This window comes from Myotis davidii, unplaced genomic scaffold (assembly GCF_000327345.1).
Source record: "Myotis davidii unplaced genomic scaffold, ASM32734v1 scaffold749, whole genome shotgun sequence".
NCBI lineage: Eukaryota > Metazoa > Chordata > Mammalia > Chiroptera > Vespertilionidae > Myotis > Myotis davidii.
In genome coordinates this window covers 1,061,429-1,078,981 of record NW_006300030.1, presented here as the reverse complement: position 1 = coordinate 1,078,981, position 17,553 = coordinate 1,061,429, and the positions used below count along the sequence as shown (strand labels likewise).

The window sequence follows — 17,553 nt, the reverse complement described above, 5'->3', positions numbered from 1 at the left end:
ATGGACACAGAACCTGGAGATCCTAACCAGAGCTTCGCTGGAGATCCTGACCAGAACTTGGCTAGAGATCCTGGCTAGGCTGCTGATCAACTGAACGCTGTCTCCGTGTCATTCCTTCTTCGCCCACTCCGTCCACACCTTTGGGGACCCTGGACCTGCTGGGGTTGGACCCCAGCACAACTCCTAAACTCAAACAGCAAACCTAGAAATCACTACCTGATTCCTTAATATAGTCTCAAACAGGATAAAGAAGCTGCAATAGAAAACAGCTCTGTGGCTTGAAAGAGGAAGTGGTCTGTGCCCATGGATCTAAACGAGAAGGAAGTGGCTTAGAAATTTCAAACAGGGCTTCCTTCCTTCCCTCCATTTCCAGTAAAGTCTTCTGATATTAAAAAAAAGTAATATAGAGAAAAACTGAGGAATTTCTAACTAAAAATGGGAATAACTTTCATTTATGCCAATTGCTCTGCTTGAAGGAAGGGTATTAGCTAATACTTATTTTCTTCCTTATACTAGGGCTTAGGAGCATAACAGAAACAACAATAACCCATTTTCATGTTTTATAAATACATTCATCAAGTTATAGAAAAAATATATTAAAAGTCTAGGAGGTGGGGAACGGGGTCATCTGTAAAACCCTCTACAATAAAGATAAATAATTCCTTTTTAAGTCTACGAGGGAAGAGATCCTTAGAGAAACTTTCAGATAACTGTCTGTTTCTTGTAGACTAATACAGTAATAACCGGCGTATAGAGGATGAGCCAAAAGCCTGCTCTGGGGAGTGCTACATGCAAGTCTCAGGGGCCCAGTCTTTCTACTATCCCCTCAAAGTCCCCCCATCAATTACAAGGTCTACTTCCTAATAAGTACTTAGGAGTCTTGACTTGAGACTCCACAGGTAAAATACCTGGGCACTTTCAAAAAACACCCAGAGACTCTGCGCAGTGACAGTCATTGCTATGGAAGATTACCCATTAGTATCAGTCACTGTGGCTTGTACTCTGGAATGAACAGGGCATAGGAAATGGAAATATCCCACTTATCAGGCTGGGCAGCCTGGTCCAGCTCAAACTGTGCTGTATGCAAATTAGGAAGCAGAGGTCTTTCACTTTTATCTGAAGGAGAAGAAACACCTTGAGGGTGAGGGTTAGTCAGCCTGAAAAGGCATCAAACATTGTTCTTATTCTCTGCCAGTTGTAGCTACAACATTAAACAGCATTTTAACTCAACATTCTTGAGAGGTCCTGGTATAAATGAAAAATAAGTGACTTTTTCAGCCCATGTTTGACCTCTCAGTGGGGACCTGGAAGTGACAAGACTGTCCGGTAAGCCTGTCCAACAGCCCTAGTCTTTCTTCACATACGTGTCAATGGAGTCAATTCTCATGGGCCCAAGACTCGTCTTGATTTCTTTCACTGCCACATCTGCTTCTCCTTCCTGTAGAATCAGAAATGAAAGGGATATAATACGTCTACAAGACAAATGTTATCAAAAGATGAAAAGGCAAAAAAAGAAAAAGTCAAAAGATCAAGAATTTTGATGACATTCAACCTAAGGAGCCTACCAAATATTTAAATGTGAGATGTTTAAATACGGTCACTCAAATGGAATGGAAATGTACCCTTCCCTCACCCCACATGCACTGTCAGGATTATAAATATCTGGATGAAGGTTGGTCTCCTCTCATTCAGCACAGTCAATCTGACCCCATAACATGAAAGCTTATCTCCTGCTCTCTTTGGCAGTTCCCTTCTTTCCTAGGTTAAGGTCACACGGAGCTAGTGACAACTACTCCACACACCTTTCCTGTACAGTCCTTCAAAACGCAAAATGCTAGAATTTCCTGAAGCAAAGTTGAAAAATAGGCAGTTTTCTGTGAACAAGGCTCACAGAACACAAAATCAGCTCCTATTAGAAACCTTATGCATCTTGAGCCATTTAAGAAACCAGAGGATTAAGACGACTTCAATGACTTGAAGGACAATTCTATTCTAATGAGGTAGCAGGATAATCTTCCAAAAATGCACAAAGATGTTCCGGATAGTTCTGAATGTGTGCATTCTTCCTAAATTTTGGGCAGTGCTATCCAGTTCACAGAAGCAAAGCCAAGAAAAACAGGTTTACACTAAAAATAACTGTCACTCATCAGTGAGGGAACATACCATGCTCACCACGCGCCCTGGAGGCAGGAGCCCTTTGGAAACTTCTGATAGGCCCTTAGAGCTTCCTGGATGTTATCAGTTATTTGCAGAAGGTTAATGCTCTTCGATCAAACTTGTGTTTCCTAATCTTTACTCACTTGCAGAAAGAATGTTCGGGCAAAGTGTGCTTTCAAATGGTATTTTAATTTTCTTAATTTCAGCCACTTTTAATGCATCTAAGATTTACTAGGGGACATGGATAACAAAGTTATTAAGAGCCATTCTCCAACTCTCAATCTTTAGTGCAGCAAATGAATCAGGGAGTAAAGGAAGTCATCCTCTAATATTTCAGACACATCAGTAGTTTAGCTTTTTGCAAACTGCCCCTCCAACTCCTTCATCTGTCCCCTCATCTTCAAGGTACATTTTTCTCTTGCAGAGACACAATCTCTTTTTCTTTATCAGACATGCACTTTGACAAAGCTAAAATGACAGTGTGTATGACAGAGGATTGGACCGTCACATGTTTTTCCCCTCTTCTCACTCTTTTTTAGTAGCAAGGAAGTCCTTTGTGGTTCATCCACGATTTTAGTAGGACTGCCACACACCCAGACACAGCCACGATGGGTGCTGCACACATGCTAGGACATTTTGGTGGCACATAAATGGGAGTTAGAGAGCATCAGCTTCAAACTCTGTTCTCAGGTTCCCGAGTAGCTGCTGTTAGAGAAGCTGAGATAGTCCCTCCCTCTACAACCAGCAGAGCTCTGCTCCTTTTCTTCACTTATTTTTAACAAACCATGGTTCCTCACAAGACCTTGTTTGAAAAGAGGGTTCTAATATTAAAAAATGTTTTAAAAACATTTACTGCATCTGATCATGATTCTGCTCACCTAAGTGAAATGCTGAACACAGCTTTGAGAACGATCTGGTCTGAACACGATTATGCTTTTCTTTTGCCTTTTAGGTCAGTCACATAAATGTCAGATTTGTCAGGATGAAAAAAAGGACTAGCTATTTTGTCATAAAAGGTAACAGATGTTTTTCCATTTCAGCTATGATAACCCTCACAAGCATTGTGTTATACTTAAAAAACAAGAGCCAATTTACCTTTACTACTGAAATGTCCCCACTAAGTAGCTTCCCTGTGTTGAGAAAGAAATGGTGGTATTTGTATCAATTGCCTAGGTGAGGTTTTGGAATTTGCTTAACACAAAACTAAAATACTTACAGCCATCCTTATTTCAACAAAGGAGTCTTCGGAGGGACCTCCGGAGCTCAGCTTGAGTTGTAATTCAGACACAATGCCCAGCAGATCTGCCTTTTCAGCTTGAAGTCGTGACACTTGGGTCTTCAGTTGTCCCATTTCCTGTTCTGCTTCTGCCTCGGGGATCTGGGGGTTCGCAGTTGGTTCCTGGAAATGACCAAGAGGAAAGCACATTAATGAATTAAACTAAGGCCCCAGCATCAAACTCCAGTGCCCCATGCCCACTGACAAGGCAGTTTCTCAACAACTTGATCCCCTGTGCTTTACAGTAAAAATTCTCATGTTTCCTTGGCAATTTATTTTGACATAACATTTAAAATAAACATTTTAATATTATTTTATTGTATTCAAATAATAAAAAAAAATTTTAAACCTCATGACAAAAAAGACATGCTTCCTCAGCATGCTGGAATAATCTGATATCATAACAACCAACTACAATGGAGACTTGACTTGGGGTGGTGAACACACAATATAGTGTACATATGATGTGTTGTAGACTTGTGCACCTAAAACCTGTATAATTTTGTTAACCCAAATAAATTCAATAAAATGACAGTGTTTCTGAAGTAACTTTTTAATGCTTTATTTTTATTATTTTTAAATCAATTTTAGAGGAAGGGAGAGGGAGAGAAAGAAGGGGGCTGGAGGGGGGGGGGAGAGAGCGATGAAAGAGAAAGAGTGATCGCCCTGACTGGGGATCTAACCTAGAACCTGGGCATATGCCCTGACCAGAAATGGAAACCACCACCTTTTGGTGTAGAGGATGATGCTCCAATCAACCAAGCTACCCACCAGGCCGCTTTTGCAGTAAGTTAAAAAAAAAATTAAATAACAACCAAACTTTGTCATGGCAGAATTGTAAGTTATAGTCCCAAAATACTAGAAAGTAAGGACAAAAAGCTACCACAATTCAACCTCTTGCCCCCCCACTCCCCGCATACACAAATGTATACCCATCATCACTCTCCCCATACCTGTCATGTCTACTCAGAAGGCAAAGCACCAAGGATATCACCTGATACAGTACTGGCAAAACACAATGAAAGGTTCAAAATTCTCCCAGGAATGTAGTCTGGGTACTATAAAACCTTGTGCTGTTTTAAGCTTGTTAAACATTAAGTCCGGTGAGAAATAAGCAAACTGACCATTCAGAGGCTGGTAACAAAATGGAAAAAAAAATTTCAGCCCCTATAAACATTAATAATAAAGGTTAATATTTCACTAATGTTAAGTACATGTTGTGTTCCTGCTGTTGCAATTACTGAATATGACAGTCAGAAGAGCAAGACCCTGTTTAGCTGCGGTGTTTTGCTTGGCGCACTCTGCTAATCAGTGCATGTGTTGGCCTCAGTTTTCTTGAGTTAGAAAGAAAGACAGTACCCCATGGTCTCTGTGGCCTCTTCCAGCTGTGACCTTCTCGTCCTCTCGGATTTCCTCCTCAGGAAACCTTCACTGCTCTTGCACCACCAGAAATGCATGCACTTGTGATTATCAGAGGACGCAACACATTAGAAAATTGACCCCTACACACAAACACATTTACCCTCTGTGACATTTCCTAAGGAGTGGCAAACAGGTCCAAAGGCTAGCAGTGGAACCAAAAAGTGTCAGAAGGGCATGTGCCTGGATCATAAGCCAGCTTGTTTATGAAATATTAAAAAGTGTAGCAGGGAAGTGTCCCTCCACCATCAAGATCATGCTCTTCTTCATTTGCAGCAGTCTCTTGCCAGGAATCTACCACAAGCCTTAGAGAAAAGCAACTCATTGTGAAACAAAGTCAGGTGGACAAAGAAAGGCTCCAAGCTTATGCTACCTCTCAGTAATGACTCACACTGTGGAAACATACATGTAAAAGAATGAAAACATACAAGGAAAGACACTGCTCAGCCTGGAATTAGGAAGTAAGCAGGTGAGGGCAAGACTATGCCCCATAAGAATCTTTACATTTATCTACCCGACCTCTCGGGGGACATTTGATGGAATGGACTTTTAAAAACTACCTTGGCATAGCCCTAGCTGGTTTGGCTCAGTGGATAAAGCATTGATCCTCAAACTGAAGGGTCCTGGGTTCGATTCTGGTCAGGGTGCGTGCCCTTTAAAGCAACCAATTGCTGCGTCTCTCTCACATCGATGTTCCTCTCTCTGTCTCTCCTCTTCCCTTCCACTCTCTCTAAAAATCAATGGAAAAATAACCTCAGGTAAGGATTAACAAAAAACAAAACAAAAACACTACCTTGGCAGAAAGGTAAGAAAGTTTTATTTTATTATTTTAAAGAAGCCTTTAGAGCTTTATTTGAATTTTCTGTCTCCTTATGAAAGTATGTTCCTGGGAAGAGAGTTTTAAACAAGTGTCTGAGGACCAGTGATATGAGGCCATGACACTAGAATCTCGGACTGTCAGGTTAATTGTCTTTTTGCACACTTGTGAGCATCTCTTAATTATCCTTGGGAAATTATGAATCTATTTATTTGCCCATAAACACCTTGTAGGATAACACTTTAAGTTCCTCTCCATTTTAACACTGGGAGTCTTTTCCCTGCCTTCGTGGAACAGAACTCTTATGGTTTATTTTCCCAAATCTCAATCCCTACTCCACTATTTGTTACACTGCCATTACTTTTGAGCACTTACCGTTGACCTAGTGGGACACAGCAACTTCCGGTCTCTGTATTTGTGTAATGTCTCTATCCTACTGTCCTGGCAATGTGTGCAGGTTGTTATGCCATTTTATAATCCAAGAAGAAAAGTCTAGCTAATAACCTTTGCCTAGTAATCTGTAATTAAGAGTTAAAAAGTACTCCTTAGAAAAACTAATGTATAGTAATTCAGTGAAATTGGACAGACCATTAATGCCTCAGCCTCACCCTGATGATCAGAAGGCAGCTCTCTAAAGGAAATTCCAGCTCCCTGGCCTGGAATGGCACAGAGGCATGAGAAGCCCTGATGGCTGGGGGGCATTTCCTGTAGAAACAGTGGCAAAGATGGGTCAGCATGAATGAGAGAAGTCCAAGGCCTTAAAACAGCAGTTCTCAACCTGTGGGTCGCAACCCCTTTGGCAGTTGAACGACCCTTTCACAGGGGTTGCCTAAGACCATCCTGCATATCAGATATTTACATTACGATTCATAACAGTAGCAACATTGCAGTTATGAAGTAGCAACGAAAATAACTTTATGGTTGGGTCACAACATGAGGAACTGTATTTAAAGGGCCAGAAGGTTGAGAACCACTGCCTTAAAACCTTTACTAAGTCAGGAAGATGAGCGCCTAAATTTAAAAAATCATCTCAAATGACCCATGAAACAAAAATTAAGGAAGAGGCAAGGAGACAGGTGTGGGCCTGGGAGGCACAGTTTGGGGGAGAAAGCTGATGAGCAAGAGTCTTAAAGAGCTTTAAGTGTCTCTTTGTCCCAAACTTCCAAGTGCTTTGTCTCAAGGACTCATTTCTGAGTCCTGCTTGTAGCTCACTTCAACTTATCATCTGCATTGAAAGAAGCTGTCTAGAGCTTTAGATTCTGATCTCAACTTTTTCTAAAACCTACAGGCAAACTACTTCAGGTAGACAAACTGCTTCTGGAAGCTTCCTTTTTGGTTTCAATGTGATAGGCACCAATGGCTAAAGCCAACTGTTAGCTCACATCCCAGAAGGCAAGGGATATATATGTAAGGTATTTCATTCCAGAGAACAGAAAATTACTCAGGTATTCCAGGTGATCATTTCTTCAGAGTACTGTACCTCAAAAATATTTGGACAATGAGAGATTTCCCCAAGAAAAGTGACTTAATGCTCTTGGAACTGTAAGACACATTGGAGCATCAGAAGTGATAAACCCTGTCAACAGTGAAACGTTTCCAATACAAATATAAATGTATTAAAGCTGAATGTTTTCATTGTCCCATGAGCATGAGTTGATGAGTAGGTCATTGATATAAACTATGATCTTGTTCTAAAAAACTTTTCATTCGTTAGATTATTCAATATCATCCCTTTTTCATTATTTTCTTTCCATTGTATTTATCTGTATTCTTTACTCATCTAAGAAATTACAGATCAACAAAGTTCAAAGTATAGTCTCAAGAAAAATCACTGGTATCCAGGATTACATCTCCTTCAATTAACCCAGGGCTCCATCTTCCAAAGGGTTATTAAGTTGCAGGTTTGGACAGTAGATAGCCACCAAAACAAATAATACACAGTGAGCGTTAGCGTATGGGCAGAGGCTTCATATGTATTCTGATTTATTTTTTTCACTAACATCTTTGACACCCAGTCTTGGTTGTGAGCACATTTCCTAGATTATTTGGGTCAATGAAACATGGCAACCTTATATAATCTCCTATCACAACACGACATTTGTCAAACCATTTTTCAGAAATAAATGTAAAACTTAAAGCAAAGTTTTAGACTGAGAGAAAGGGCAAGGTCAATAAGTAAAAATTCTGAGTTATAATAAATTTTATTTTATTATTTATGTATGTATGTATGTATGTATACTCACCTGAGGGTATGTATGTATGTATGTATGTATACTCACCTGAGGGTATTTTTCAATTGATTTTTAGAGAGAGTGGAAAAGAGAGGGAAAGACCCATGAGTATATCAATGTGAAAGAAATATCAATGTGAGAGAAACATCAATTGGTTGCCACCTACATGCGCCCCAACCAGGGCTGGGGAGGAGCCTGCAACTGAGGTACGAGCCCTTGACCGGAATCCAACCTGGGACCCTTTGACCACAGTCCTACGCTCCACCCACTGAGCCAAACTGGTTAGGACAGTAAATTTTAAAAAGGTAATTTTTTATCAAAGATATACATCAAAAACTAACACTTGCACGGTTCTAAGCAGAGGTCCTTCTGCTCTGTCTATAATGAATACAAAATAGTGATTTATAACCTCAACATTCTTCTGATTAAAATCATTCCGGTCAAAGCTTTACAAATTTCTTTCTCCCAACAAGAGATTATTCATGACCCTTAAAATCACAACCAATCTTCTCAGCAAGAACATTTCTTTCAAGATAATGCAAAACACCCATCAAATCCCATAAAAGGGTTTGATCTAGAAGTCTAGACAAATAAGATTCCACTACAAATATTAATAAAATAAAATCACAACTAATTTGTCTGCTCACCTCTAATGACCTTTCTGTTTTCCCTTTTAGTTTTCCAAGTTCTTCCTTTAATTTTTCATTTTCATGACTCACAGCCATTAGACGCTCTTTGGCTTCTTTGCTCTGGATCTCAAAAAAATGGCGTTCCTCCTTCTGCTTCTCTGTCCAGGCTGAGAGCTCCTGAAATCGCCCTTTCATTGCTTGGTTATTTAGCTTCATGGCTTCTGTATGGGGTTCAGAGTAAGGGGTCACACAACAAGGGGGTCACACAAACTGGACTTAACGAATCAAACCGCCCCTCAAGCCACTTCAACCTGAGGCTCTGAATTGAAAGATGCCATGCTGGGTCTGGGCCCAAGGGTCAGTCAGAAGAAAGACTGTGGCAAGATGAGTGGTTTTTGCTTCTGGACAGGACTAGCAGGTCTAATGTCTCCAAAGTCTCAATAAAGTAAGATTGACCTGGGTGTCTCCATATAGCACAAGTACCTGTGAATAACTAACTAGGCGGACAAACATCTGTGACTCTTAAATTCGAACACTGGACCTGCCAAAAGCCATGGCTCAATATTAGAATCCTTCCTCTTAACAAGGCAGTATTTAGGACCAACTGAAACAATAGCAGCTTTTCTTTCTTTTTCCTTTTAATTGGGATAAATGTCTTTATGCCATTTCCCTGAGATTAAAAAAAATTACGTTTTATTCTGACCTGTACCCAAAGGTAAATAATGAAAACTGTTTTAGCCTTACTAAAAGCTAAGTGCTGTACTCTTCCTGCCCCCAGGGATTCAGACAGAGAATAGGGAGCTCACCTACAAGCCTTATTACAAAGGGATTAGGTTCGGGAAGGCCTGGGATGAACGGAGACACACAGGGGCCAGGTGCCAGGTGCTGCTCACCTTTCAGCTGATGGTTCTCAGTCAGGAGTTCTTTCATTTGCTGCAGCAGCTCCTCAGGAGTAAGCATGTTCAGGTTTGGGTGAGGCAGATTGGGGGGCCCATTTCCTGTGGCTTCATTGGGGCTGTCCCCCATTTCAGTCAGGCAGTTAAGTGGTTGGTAGGACATGGCAGCAGTTCCTATGAAAAAGTTACAAACTGAAAAATAGCTGGCCCCCCTCTGCAAGGGGTCCCCAAGAGTCCCCCAAATCCATTAGCAATTGCTAATAAATACCCCAAGAGTTGCCTACTTTCTCTCCAAATATAATTGAACATTTATGATTCTACCTTTTAAACAAAAAAGGTATATCCTAGCTTCAGTGTGTATGTGTATGTCTGTGTATATGGGTGTGCAGAGGGGTGGAGTGAGGAGCTGGAATATGGAGGAGGAAGAGAGGGCATATCATGATGATCAGGTATCCTAACACAAGTCATTCAAGAGGGTTTCCATATATATATTTGTGTACATGTGCAAAGTATCATTAAATTGATTTTCCCATGCAAATCTTTAAACTCAGATCTCCATATTTGGGGTGAATTATATCTCAATAAAGTTGCTCATAATCTTCATATTTTAGGCTAAGAAGAAAGGGGAACTAACATATTTTGGATGCTTAATCACTGTGCCACATGTCAGTTTCTAATCCTCATTGAAACTCAACATACATCTCTTTCACAGGGGAAGCTGGGTTCACTGAGGTGTCATAGCTCACCCAAGGTCACTAAATAAGAGGCGCAACCAAATACAAACGGTGATTCCAGACCAAGACCTGTAATATGATAAAGGAATGACTGAATATTTAGGCTTCAATATTCGATAATTTTGCAAAGCCCACTAAAAAGACTAGAAAATCCTGCCTAATTATTGCATATTCTGAGGATGTCTGAATACCACTTTATTTTGTAGAGGGGTCAAAGTGGATATAAGTAATAGAAAGTATATTGTAACTTTACTTCTGTATGGCCTACCACCTGGGCAAACATAGAAATCTCTTCTAATGACTGGCTACATGTTATAGGAAAACATTTTTTTTAAATATTTTATTGTTTTTTTACAGAAAGGAAGGGAGAGGGATAGAGAGTTAGAAACATCGATGAGAGAGAAACATCAATCAGCTGCCCCCTGCACACTCCCCACTGGGGATGTGCCCAAAACCAAGGTACATGTCCTTGACCGGAAGGGAACCTGGGAACTTTCAGTCTGCAAGCCGACACTCTATCTACTGAGCCAAACCGGTTAGGGCGGAAAACATTTTAAAAAAAAATATTTTTTTATTGATTTCAGAGAGAAGAAGGGAGAGGGAGATAGAAACATCAATGATGAGAGAGAATCATTGATTGGCTGCCTCAAGCACATCCAACACTGGGGATCAAGTCTGCAACCCAGGCACGTGCCCTGACTGGGAATTGAACCGTGACTTTCTGGTTCATAGGTCAACACTCAGCCACTGAGCCACACTGGCCAGGCTAGGCAAACGTTTTCTTTTTTCACACTTTATGAAGATGATAATAAGCCTTTTCATGAAGAACTGCAGAATCAGTGAATCAGTCACTGGAAGCTGAGGAGAGAGACATGCACTATCTGCTCTGTCACTATATCATAACATCTACGAGGACTCTCTCTGTGTCCATGTAATAAAATGCAGCTACACACCGACTGCAGGGCAGTGCTTCCCAATCCAATAGGAGGTGATACCTGGGCTCTCTGGAGGTCCCCTGGATCTGAGAGGCTGGCGACCTGCCTTTGGTCTGAAGGAACTTGTAGGTAATCAGAGATGGTGCTACCATTGATGGGACAGCAGGCCCCACAACACTGTCACCTTCGTGACTTCTCCCTAAGGCAGCTAGCACAAAGAAAGTCATTCTCATGGAATTCCTTAATTAGGATGGCAATTTCAGGAGGTAAAAAACACTAATAAAACATAATACTCAACTGTGAGCCTTTTGAAGGCATCTACGATTTACACATCCTAATTCATTTAGAAAAGAGGAATAATGCTGAAGTGTGCTCTCTCAGCATCGGGTGACTAGATGGACTGCTTTTGTTTTTCCAAATAAAATAATCTACATTATTTTGCATGAAATAATTTGGATAAAAATAATTTGAGTAACAGCAGTTTTTCTGGCTTTCTATAAAATTCACTTTTGCACAGAATGATGTTGGTGCTAACATTTCATAAAAATGGGCTTTTACTGCCTTGACCAGGTGACTCAGTAGGTTGGGCATTGTCCTGTGCACCAAAAGGTTGCTGGTTTGATTCCTGGTCAGGGCACATGCCTGGGTGGCAGGCTCGATCCCTAGCAGGGGTCATGCAGGAGGCAGCCAATTGATGTTTCCCTCACATAGATAGTTATTTATCTCCTTTCCCTTCCTCTCTTTCTAAAAATCAGTAAAAATATTTCAAATGTTTTTACTGATATTTTTTAGAGAGAGAGGAAGGGAGAGGGAGACAGAGAGAAACATTGATGTGAGAGAGAAACATCCTATATGCATCCTGACTCAGGACGAACTTACAACCTGGGCATGTGCCCTGACTGAGAATTGACTGGCAACCTTTCAGTGCATGGGATGATGCTCAACCAACTGAGCCACACCAGTCAGGGCAATAAAAAAAATATATTTTTAAAGTGTCTAAGCAGATATCTGTAGATTGGTTTGGTTTCACTGTATTATATGCACACATTTCTTCTTAATGTTTTTTTCCAAAAGAGGGTTAAGAGGAAAAAAAAGAGAGGAGGGGAGGGGAGGGGAGGGGGGAGGGGAGGGGAGGGGAGAGGAGGAGAGAGGAGGGGAGGGGAGAAAAGACAGGAGAAAGGAGGCGAGAGAAGGAGGGCAGGGGGGAGGGGAAGAAAGATTTTCCTTTGAAAATTGGGTAGATATTTTCCTCCTTTCCTTGCCTTTGTACCTTTACCAAGCTTTCAGACATAACCATAATACAGTTAAAGTGGTTCTAGTTGTTAACACGGATGCTTCTCACTTTTTCAGGTTGCCCAGATTTTATAAGGACACCAGGAAAAAAGGCAGGGTTATACTGAGACAGTAGTAAAAATACCAGGTGCCACTAACCAGATGTGTGACCTTTAGAAGTCACCTGGCCTCTTGCTATGGTTTATCAACTTGTCTAGCAAATGATAATCATTACAGTTGGTTTCAGCTCAAAAAGTATTCTTAAGCATCTAGCAAGATCACAGTTCAACCAACACCGTTCAGCACACCCTAACACTTTCACGGCTGTGATACCCCCTCTCACTAATCCTATATAATAAAAGCAGAGTATGCAAATTGTCCCCTCGACCAGGAGTTGTCCAGGAGTTCAACCAGGGGGCGGGGCCGGCCACGGGAAGGGAGGGAGGCCCTGGCTGGCAGTGGTGGTGGTGGTGGTGGCGGCAGCGGCAATGGCGGCAGGCAACTGGGGGAAGGGAGGGAATACCTGGCTGGCAGCCAGCAGATGCTAGGGACCCTACCAGTGCACGAAATTCATGCACTGGGCCTCTGGTAATATATGTGCCTGTCCTAGTTAAACTTTTCATTACCCAGCATTGTTAGGAAAATTTATTTGGTAATGCAAATGTCATAGTAAATGAAAAGTTAGTACATATGCTGAACATAAGCATGTAAAAACAAAAATTATAAGCATGTAAATTATTACCAAATTTTTACTAAAAGCAATTTAATCAGTTTTGGTGACTCAAAGGGCACTTATGGCTTTAGAATATTTGGAGGGCCTCATAAGGAGTTATCACAGTTCAGTGCATATGGGAACTGTCTATTGGTAGAGGACGCTGAATTCTCTGTTTTTAACATTACCTTGAGCTACTTTCAATTAAGCAAACATAGAGATACATTAGAAATCCTTGCACACACTTCAAAGGTTATGAAAATTTGAACTAAGCCATTTATTCCAAGGTTCTATCTAATAACAGAATTTTTCATAAAAAAACAACTAATCTGGATCTGAAATGTGTCATTTGTAAGCAAAGGTGATATTTAACTACAAAGAGGTGAATTAATTTAGCACAGGATTTGTCAAGATTCTGCCAATGAGAAAGAATGAGAACTAGCTGGAAGGTATAAGATCCAAAGCACAATCTCCTAGATTTAATTCCTAGATCTGCTATTTGAATTCCTGATTATATGTTTTTATCATTCTTAATTCCAGAAGTCAAGTCATTATAGCAATGACTTGACTTTGTAAGCATGAGCTTAAGTCTCATTCCTGAGTTGGCCTTAAAAATGATGCAGTCCAACTCCTTTATTCAGTGCAAGAATGTCTTGAAAAGGCTTGAATGATTTCAATAATAGAAAATATGAGCAACGACCTTAGCAGGCAACTGCTCATTATATTACAGGATAACTCTGATTGTCAGAAAGTCATTTTGAAATCTGCTTTATACTGACTTCTACCCACTGGACATTAGACCAACAGGCATATACAGAATAAGCCCAGGCCCTAACACTGGTGTGGCTGATTCTCCAGATTTGCTGATTAAGTATTCATAGGTTCAATCTCCTAGTGAATAAATTAGTTTTTTTCCTTTTTATTGAATTTATTGGGGTGACAATGGTTAACCAAATTACATAGATTTCAGGTGCACAATTTCACAAGACACCATCTGTATACTGTATTGTGTGTGTGTTCACTACCCCAAGTCAAGTCTCCGTCCATCACCATTTATCCCCCTATAACCTCCTCCACTTCCCTCTACACCTCCCCTCCTGCCTTGCGGAAATCACCACACTGTTATCCATATCCATGAGTTTTCTCTCTTTTTTTTCTTCTTTTGTGCTTATCCCCTACACCCCCAGTCTCTTCTCTATGAGTCTGTCATCAAGAGGATAAATTAGGTTTAAAGAGTAAAAATGTATTTGTTGATTGGAGACCATAGCTGGCTATGGGCAAATTCTGGTTTGGGTTCACAGGAGGCCGAGTAAGATTCCAAGATCACATCAACTAAACCCATCACCATCCTGGAAAAAGAAAAACTGCGTATCCTACTATGAGGGTAAGAAAAGCCTCACCTTTTGTAATAGAAATAGTATTCTGATTTTGTAGTTTGCTAACATACAGAAAATGGAAATAGATTTTACCTTATCATCCCAGGCAGGAACCTAGGAGTTATGATCGATTCTTCCCATTCCCTTTCCCCCCCGAGTCTAATATATTAATGCTATCACTTCCACCTTCTCTCCATCCCACCAGCTTAGCTTGGGCCCTTCTTGTCTTGTCTGGACTACAGCAACATTGCACTCCAAAGAGTACAGGATTTTTACCTATTTTGTCCACTGCTGTGTCCACCACACCTAGAACACAACTTGACATATTTGGGGATTCAACCAATAATTGCTGAATGAATTTTCATAGCCTCCTACAAGGTCTGACTCTCACCTCTTTTCATCGCAGCCTCATTTCCTCCATGGTTTCTTTTCTAGTACGAGCTCAGCTGACTGCTTAAAACCCTTCCCATACCAGACAGAGTTCCAGCCCCGGAGCAAGATAAATACAGCCTTTCAGGGACAATTCCCTGCACCCTTTTGCTTCTGTACCCTTGTATCTGTTCTGCTCTCTGCCTGAAATGCTGGCCCCCTTGTGCCCTGGCAAACACCCACTGGACAGTTCAATATTCAGCTCAAACAGATGTCCTATGTGAAAGCAACTGTTCTTTCCTTTGAGCACCCAATAGCACTTTGTGTATTCCATCTCTTTGGCCCTTTTCTGCAAAGCAAAGACGCTAGTCCATCTCTCTGTCAAACTTAAGCCAAGATCTCTATTTTATTCTTCCTAGAGACTGGCACACAGCAGGCTCTCAGTAAGTGTTTGTTGAAATAAAATGAAAATACAGTTTAACAAGGTATTTTCAAGTCTAACACCAGTAAAACACTTCCTGCTGTGTAGATGACAACCGGGCATTCTAGTATCACGAGTTTTTCTACAGTTCTATGGCACTCATTTCCAGATTTTTAAACTCAATTTTTTAAAAACTTACTTTGAAAATTGGTGCTGTTTTTTGTTTATATCACTACAAAGGTACCTGGATATCATTTCATAACACATATTCTATTATTCAATCTTCATACATATATCAAAGTGAAAACAATGAAAACTTATAATAAAACTTTTTTCCTTCATTTTGATATAGATTTTATTTTAAAGAAAACAAAGTTTAATTTATTTTCCTTTTCTTTGGATTTACTATTCTATAGATTCCAAAGAATATAACGAACAGTCCAAATCTCTATAAAATTCAGAGAAAAGCAGAGAAGAGAGTACCCATGTGCTAGTTCTACTTAAAGGGGGTGGGAGGGGGTTCCATGGGAAGATAATAGTGACAAATTCCTTTCAAGAATAAAGTTTGTTTTTTGGGGGGTTTCATTGGGTTCCATAGCATAAGATGCAATCTGAGGTCAATTACAAAAAAAGATACTACTTTTATAAAGTTATTCACAATACATAAAGAATAACTAAACTGGCCCTGTAGGAAAACAGATCGATCACCCCCAAAGACTCTAATGGTTGTCCTTTCTCTATGGGCTACATTTAAACTTCACTTGCCTAGTCCATTCCAGGGCAGACTCTGAGCTTGGCCTCTGCCCTGGCTCTCCCCAGTCCACTACAAACTGGGCACATCCTGGGGGGTCAGCCAGGGCCCCCAGGCAAAGAGCAAGGTGGCTCTTCTAAGTGCCACGTGCTCAGATCTGAGGCTTTTGATGCCCTAACACCACCTTACTGTCCTACAGTTTGGGTTTCCATTTCACCTTTAAACAGCTCGTGGCATACATTTCATACAACCATTTTCCTGGTGGAGGTAGCAAACCCAGATCTAGGTTTCACTTTCTCTTAGAGATGTTTACTGCCTCCAGCTTATACACTAAGACAGTAAAACCAATTCCTGTCTCATCAAATATTCTCTCTCATTCTCTCTCTCTCTCTCTCTCTCTAAGATTTGCGGTTTATGAAGATTCCTTCCAGCTGTTCGGTATCCCCCACCTTAGGGAGAGGTCACTTGTTCTTTAGTTTTCCTGGCCATCTCATAAAGCCAGAGTACATTTTAGCGTTTACGTCTTCCAAAGGTGTACCCTTAACCACTTCCCTTCTAATGAGGAACTGGCTGTTTAATCATTCCCAACCTGAGGGAGTCAACCTCTAAATGGTTCTCAACCTTCTGGCCCTTTAAATACAGTTCCTCATGTTGTGACCCAACCATAAAATTATTTTCTTTGCTACTTCATAACTGTAATGTTGCTACTGTTATGAATCGTAATGTAAATATCTGATATGCAGGGTGGTCTTAGGCGAGCCCTGTGAAAGGGTCGTTCGGCCCCCAAAGAGGTCGCGACCCACAGGTTGAGAACCGCTGCAACACCCTCCTGACCCGCAGACTAAGTCACCCGCAGTTCGCCAGGCCAGTAAAAGGTGTAAGGGCGCTGGGGACTGCCGCTCTGCTGCCCTTTCCCACCAGGCCAGGCTCCGCCAGGACCCGGAAACCTGCCCACCCGAGGGGCACCCCACCCCCTCTCCACCCACACCCCTGCTGGCGCAGGGCGGCAGGGAAGGGGCTGCGGGAAGAGCTTCCTGGGCAGAGGAGGAGTCGCCGCCCCGCCCAGCCCCTGTCCCCCTGCCCGCACCGGCGCCCGCGCTCTCGCCTCACTCCTCACGGCTTCCTCGGCATCGCGCCCGCTGGGGGAGGACTCCGGACGGGATGCAGACGCCGCCGGGGACCGGCAGCAGGGACTCGGGGAGCCTCGAGCAGTCGGGAACCTTTCCGACTCCGCCCAGCGGCGCTCAGCTGACTGCCGGCCGCGCGGGCCTCCAGTCTCCGCCGGGGAATTTCCAGGCCGTGCCCCTCCTCAAGCCCCGCCCCGGCCCTGGCGAAGACCCCGCCCCCCAGAGGCCCCGCCCAAATGTCCTGCCCCTCTTTTCACCGGGAACAGGCCTGCAGCGACCCATCCCCACAGCTCGCTCCGGGTTCAGGCGAGGACTCAGAGCCACCGCCTGCCTAGGTGTCAGTGTGACCGTGACGGATGAAGTGAATTAAAATAAATTATTAATTAAATCAAGCACGCGGACTCGGTCTTCCCCGAAGGGGGCCCTATGGA

At 42.0% G+C, this 17,553-nt stretch overlaps 1 protein-coding gene across 2 annotated transcripts in view; it reads right to left on the bottom strand.

The window, feature by feature from the left end:
- The window catches only part of OPTN (optineurin), a 60,066-nt gene extending 42,779 nt beyond the window's left edge, over positions 1 to 17,287 (bottom strand). For both annotated transcript variants that reach the window (XM_006776165.2, XM_006776166.2), the window contains exons 1-5: positions 17,083 to 17,287; positions 9,423 to 9,599; positions 8,548 to 8,750; positions 3,374 to 3,556; positions 1,365 to 1,438 (exon numbers count right to left, since the gene is read on the bottom strand). In XM_006776165.2, the coding sequence (XP_006776228.1) occupies positions 1,365 to 1,438; positions 3,374 to 3,556; positions 8,548 to 8,750; positions 9,423 to 9,588 (626 nt within the window). In that variant the 5' untranslated portion in view covers positions 9,589 to 9,599; positions 17,083 to 17,287. The remainder of the gene's footprint in view (positions 1 to 1,364; positions 1,439 to 3,373; positions 3,557 to 8,547; positions 8,751 to 9,422; positions 9,600 to 17,082) is intronic.
- Between the last annotated feature and the right edge of the window lie 266 nt (positions 17,288 to 17,553).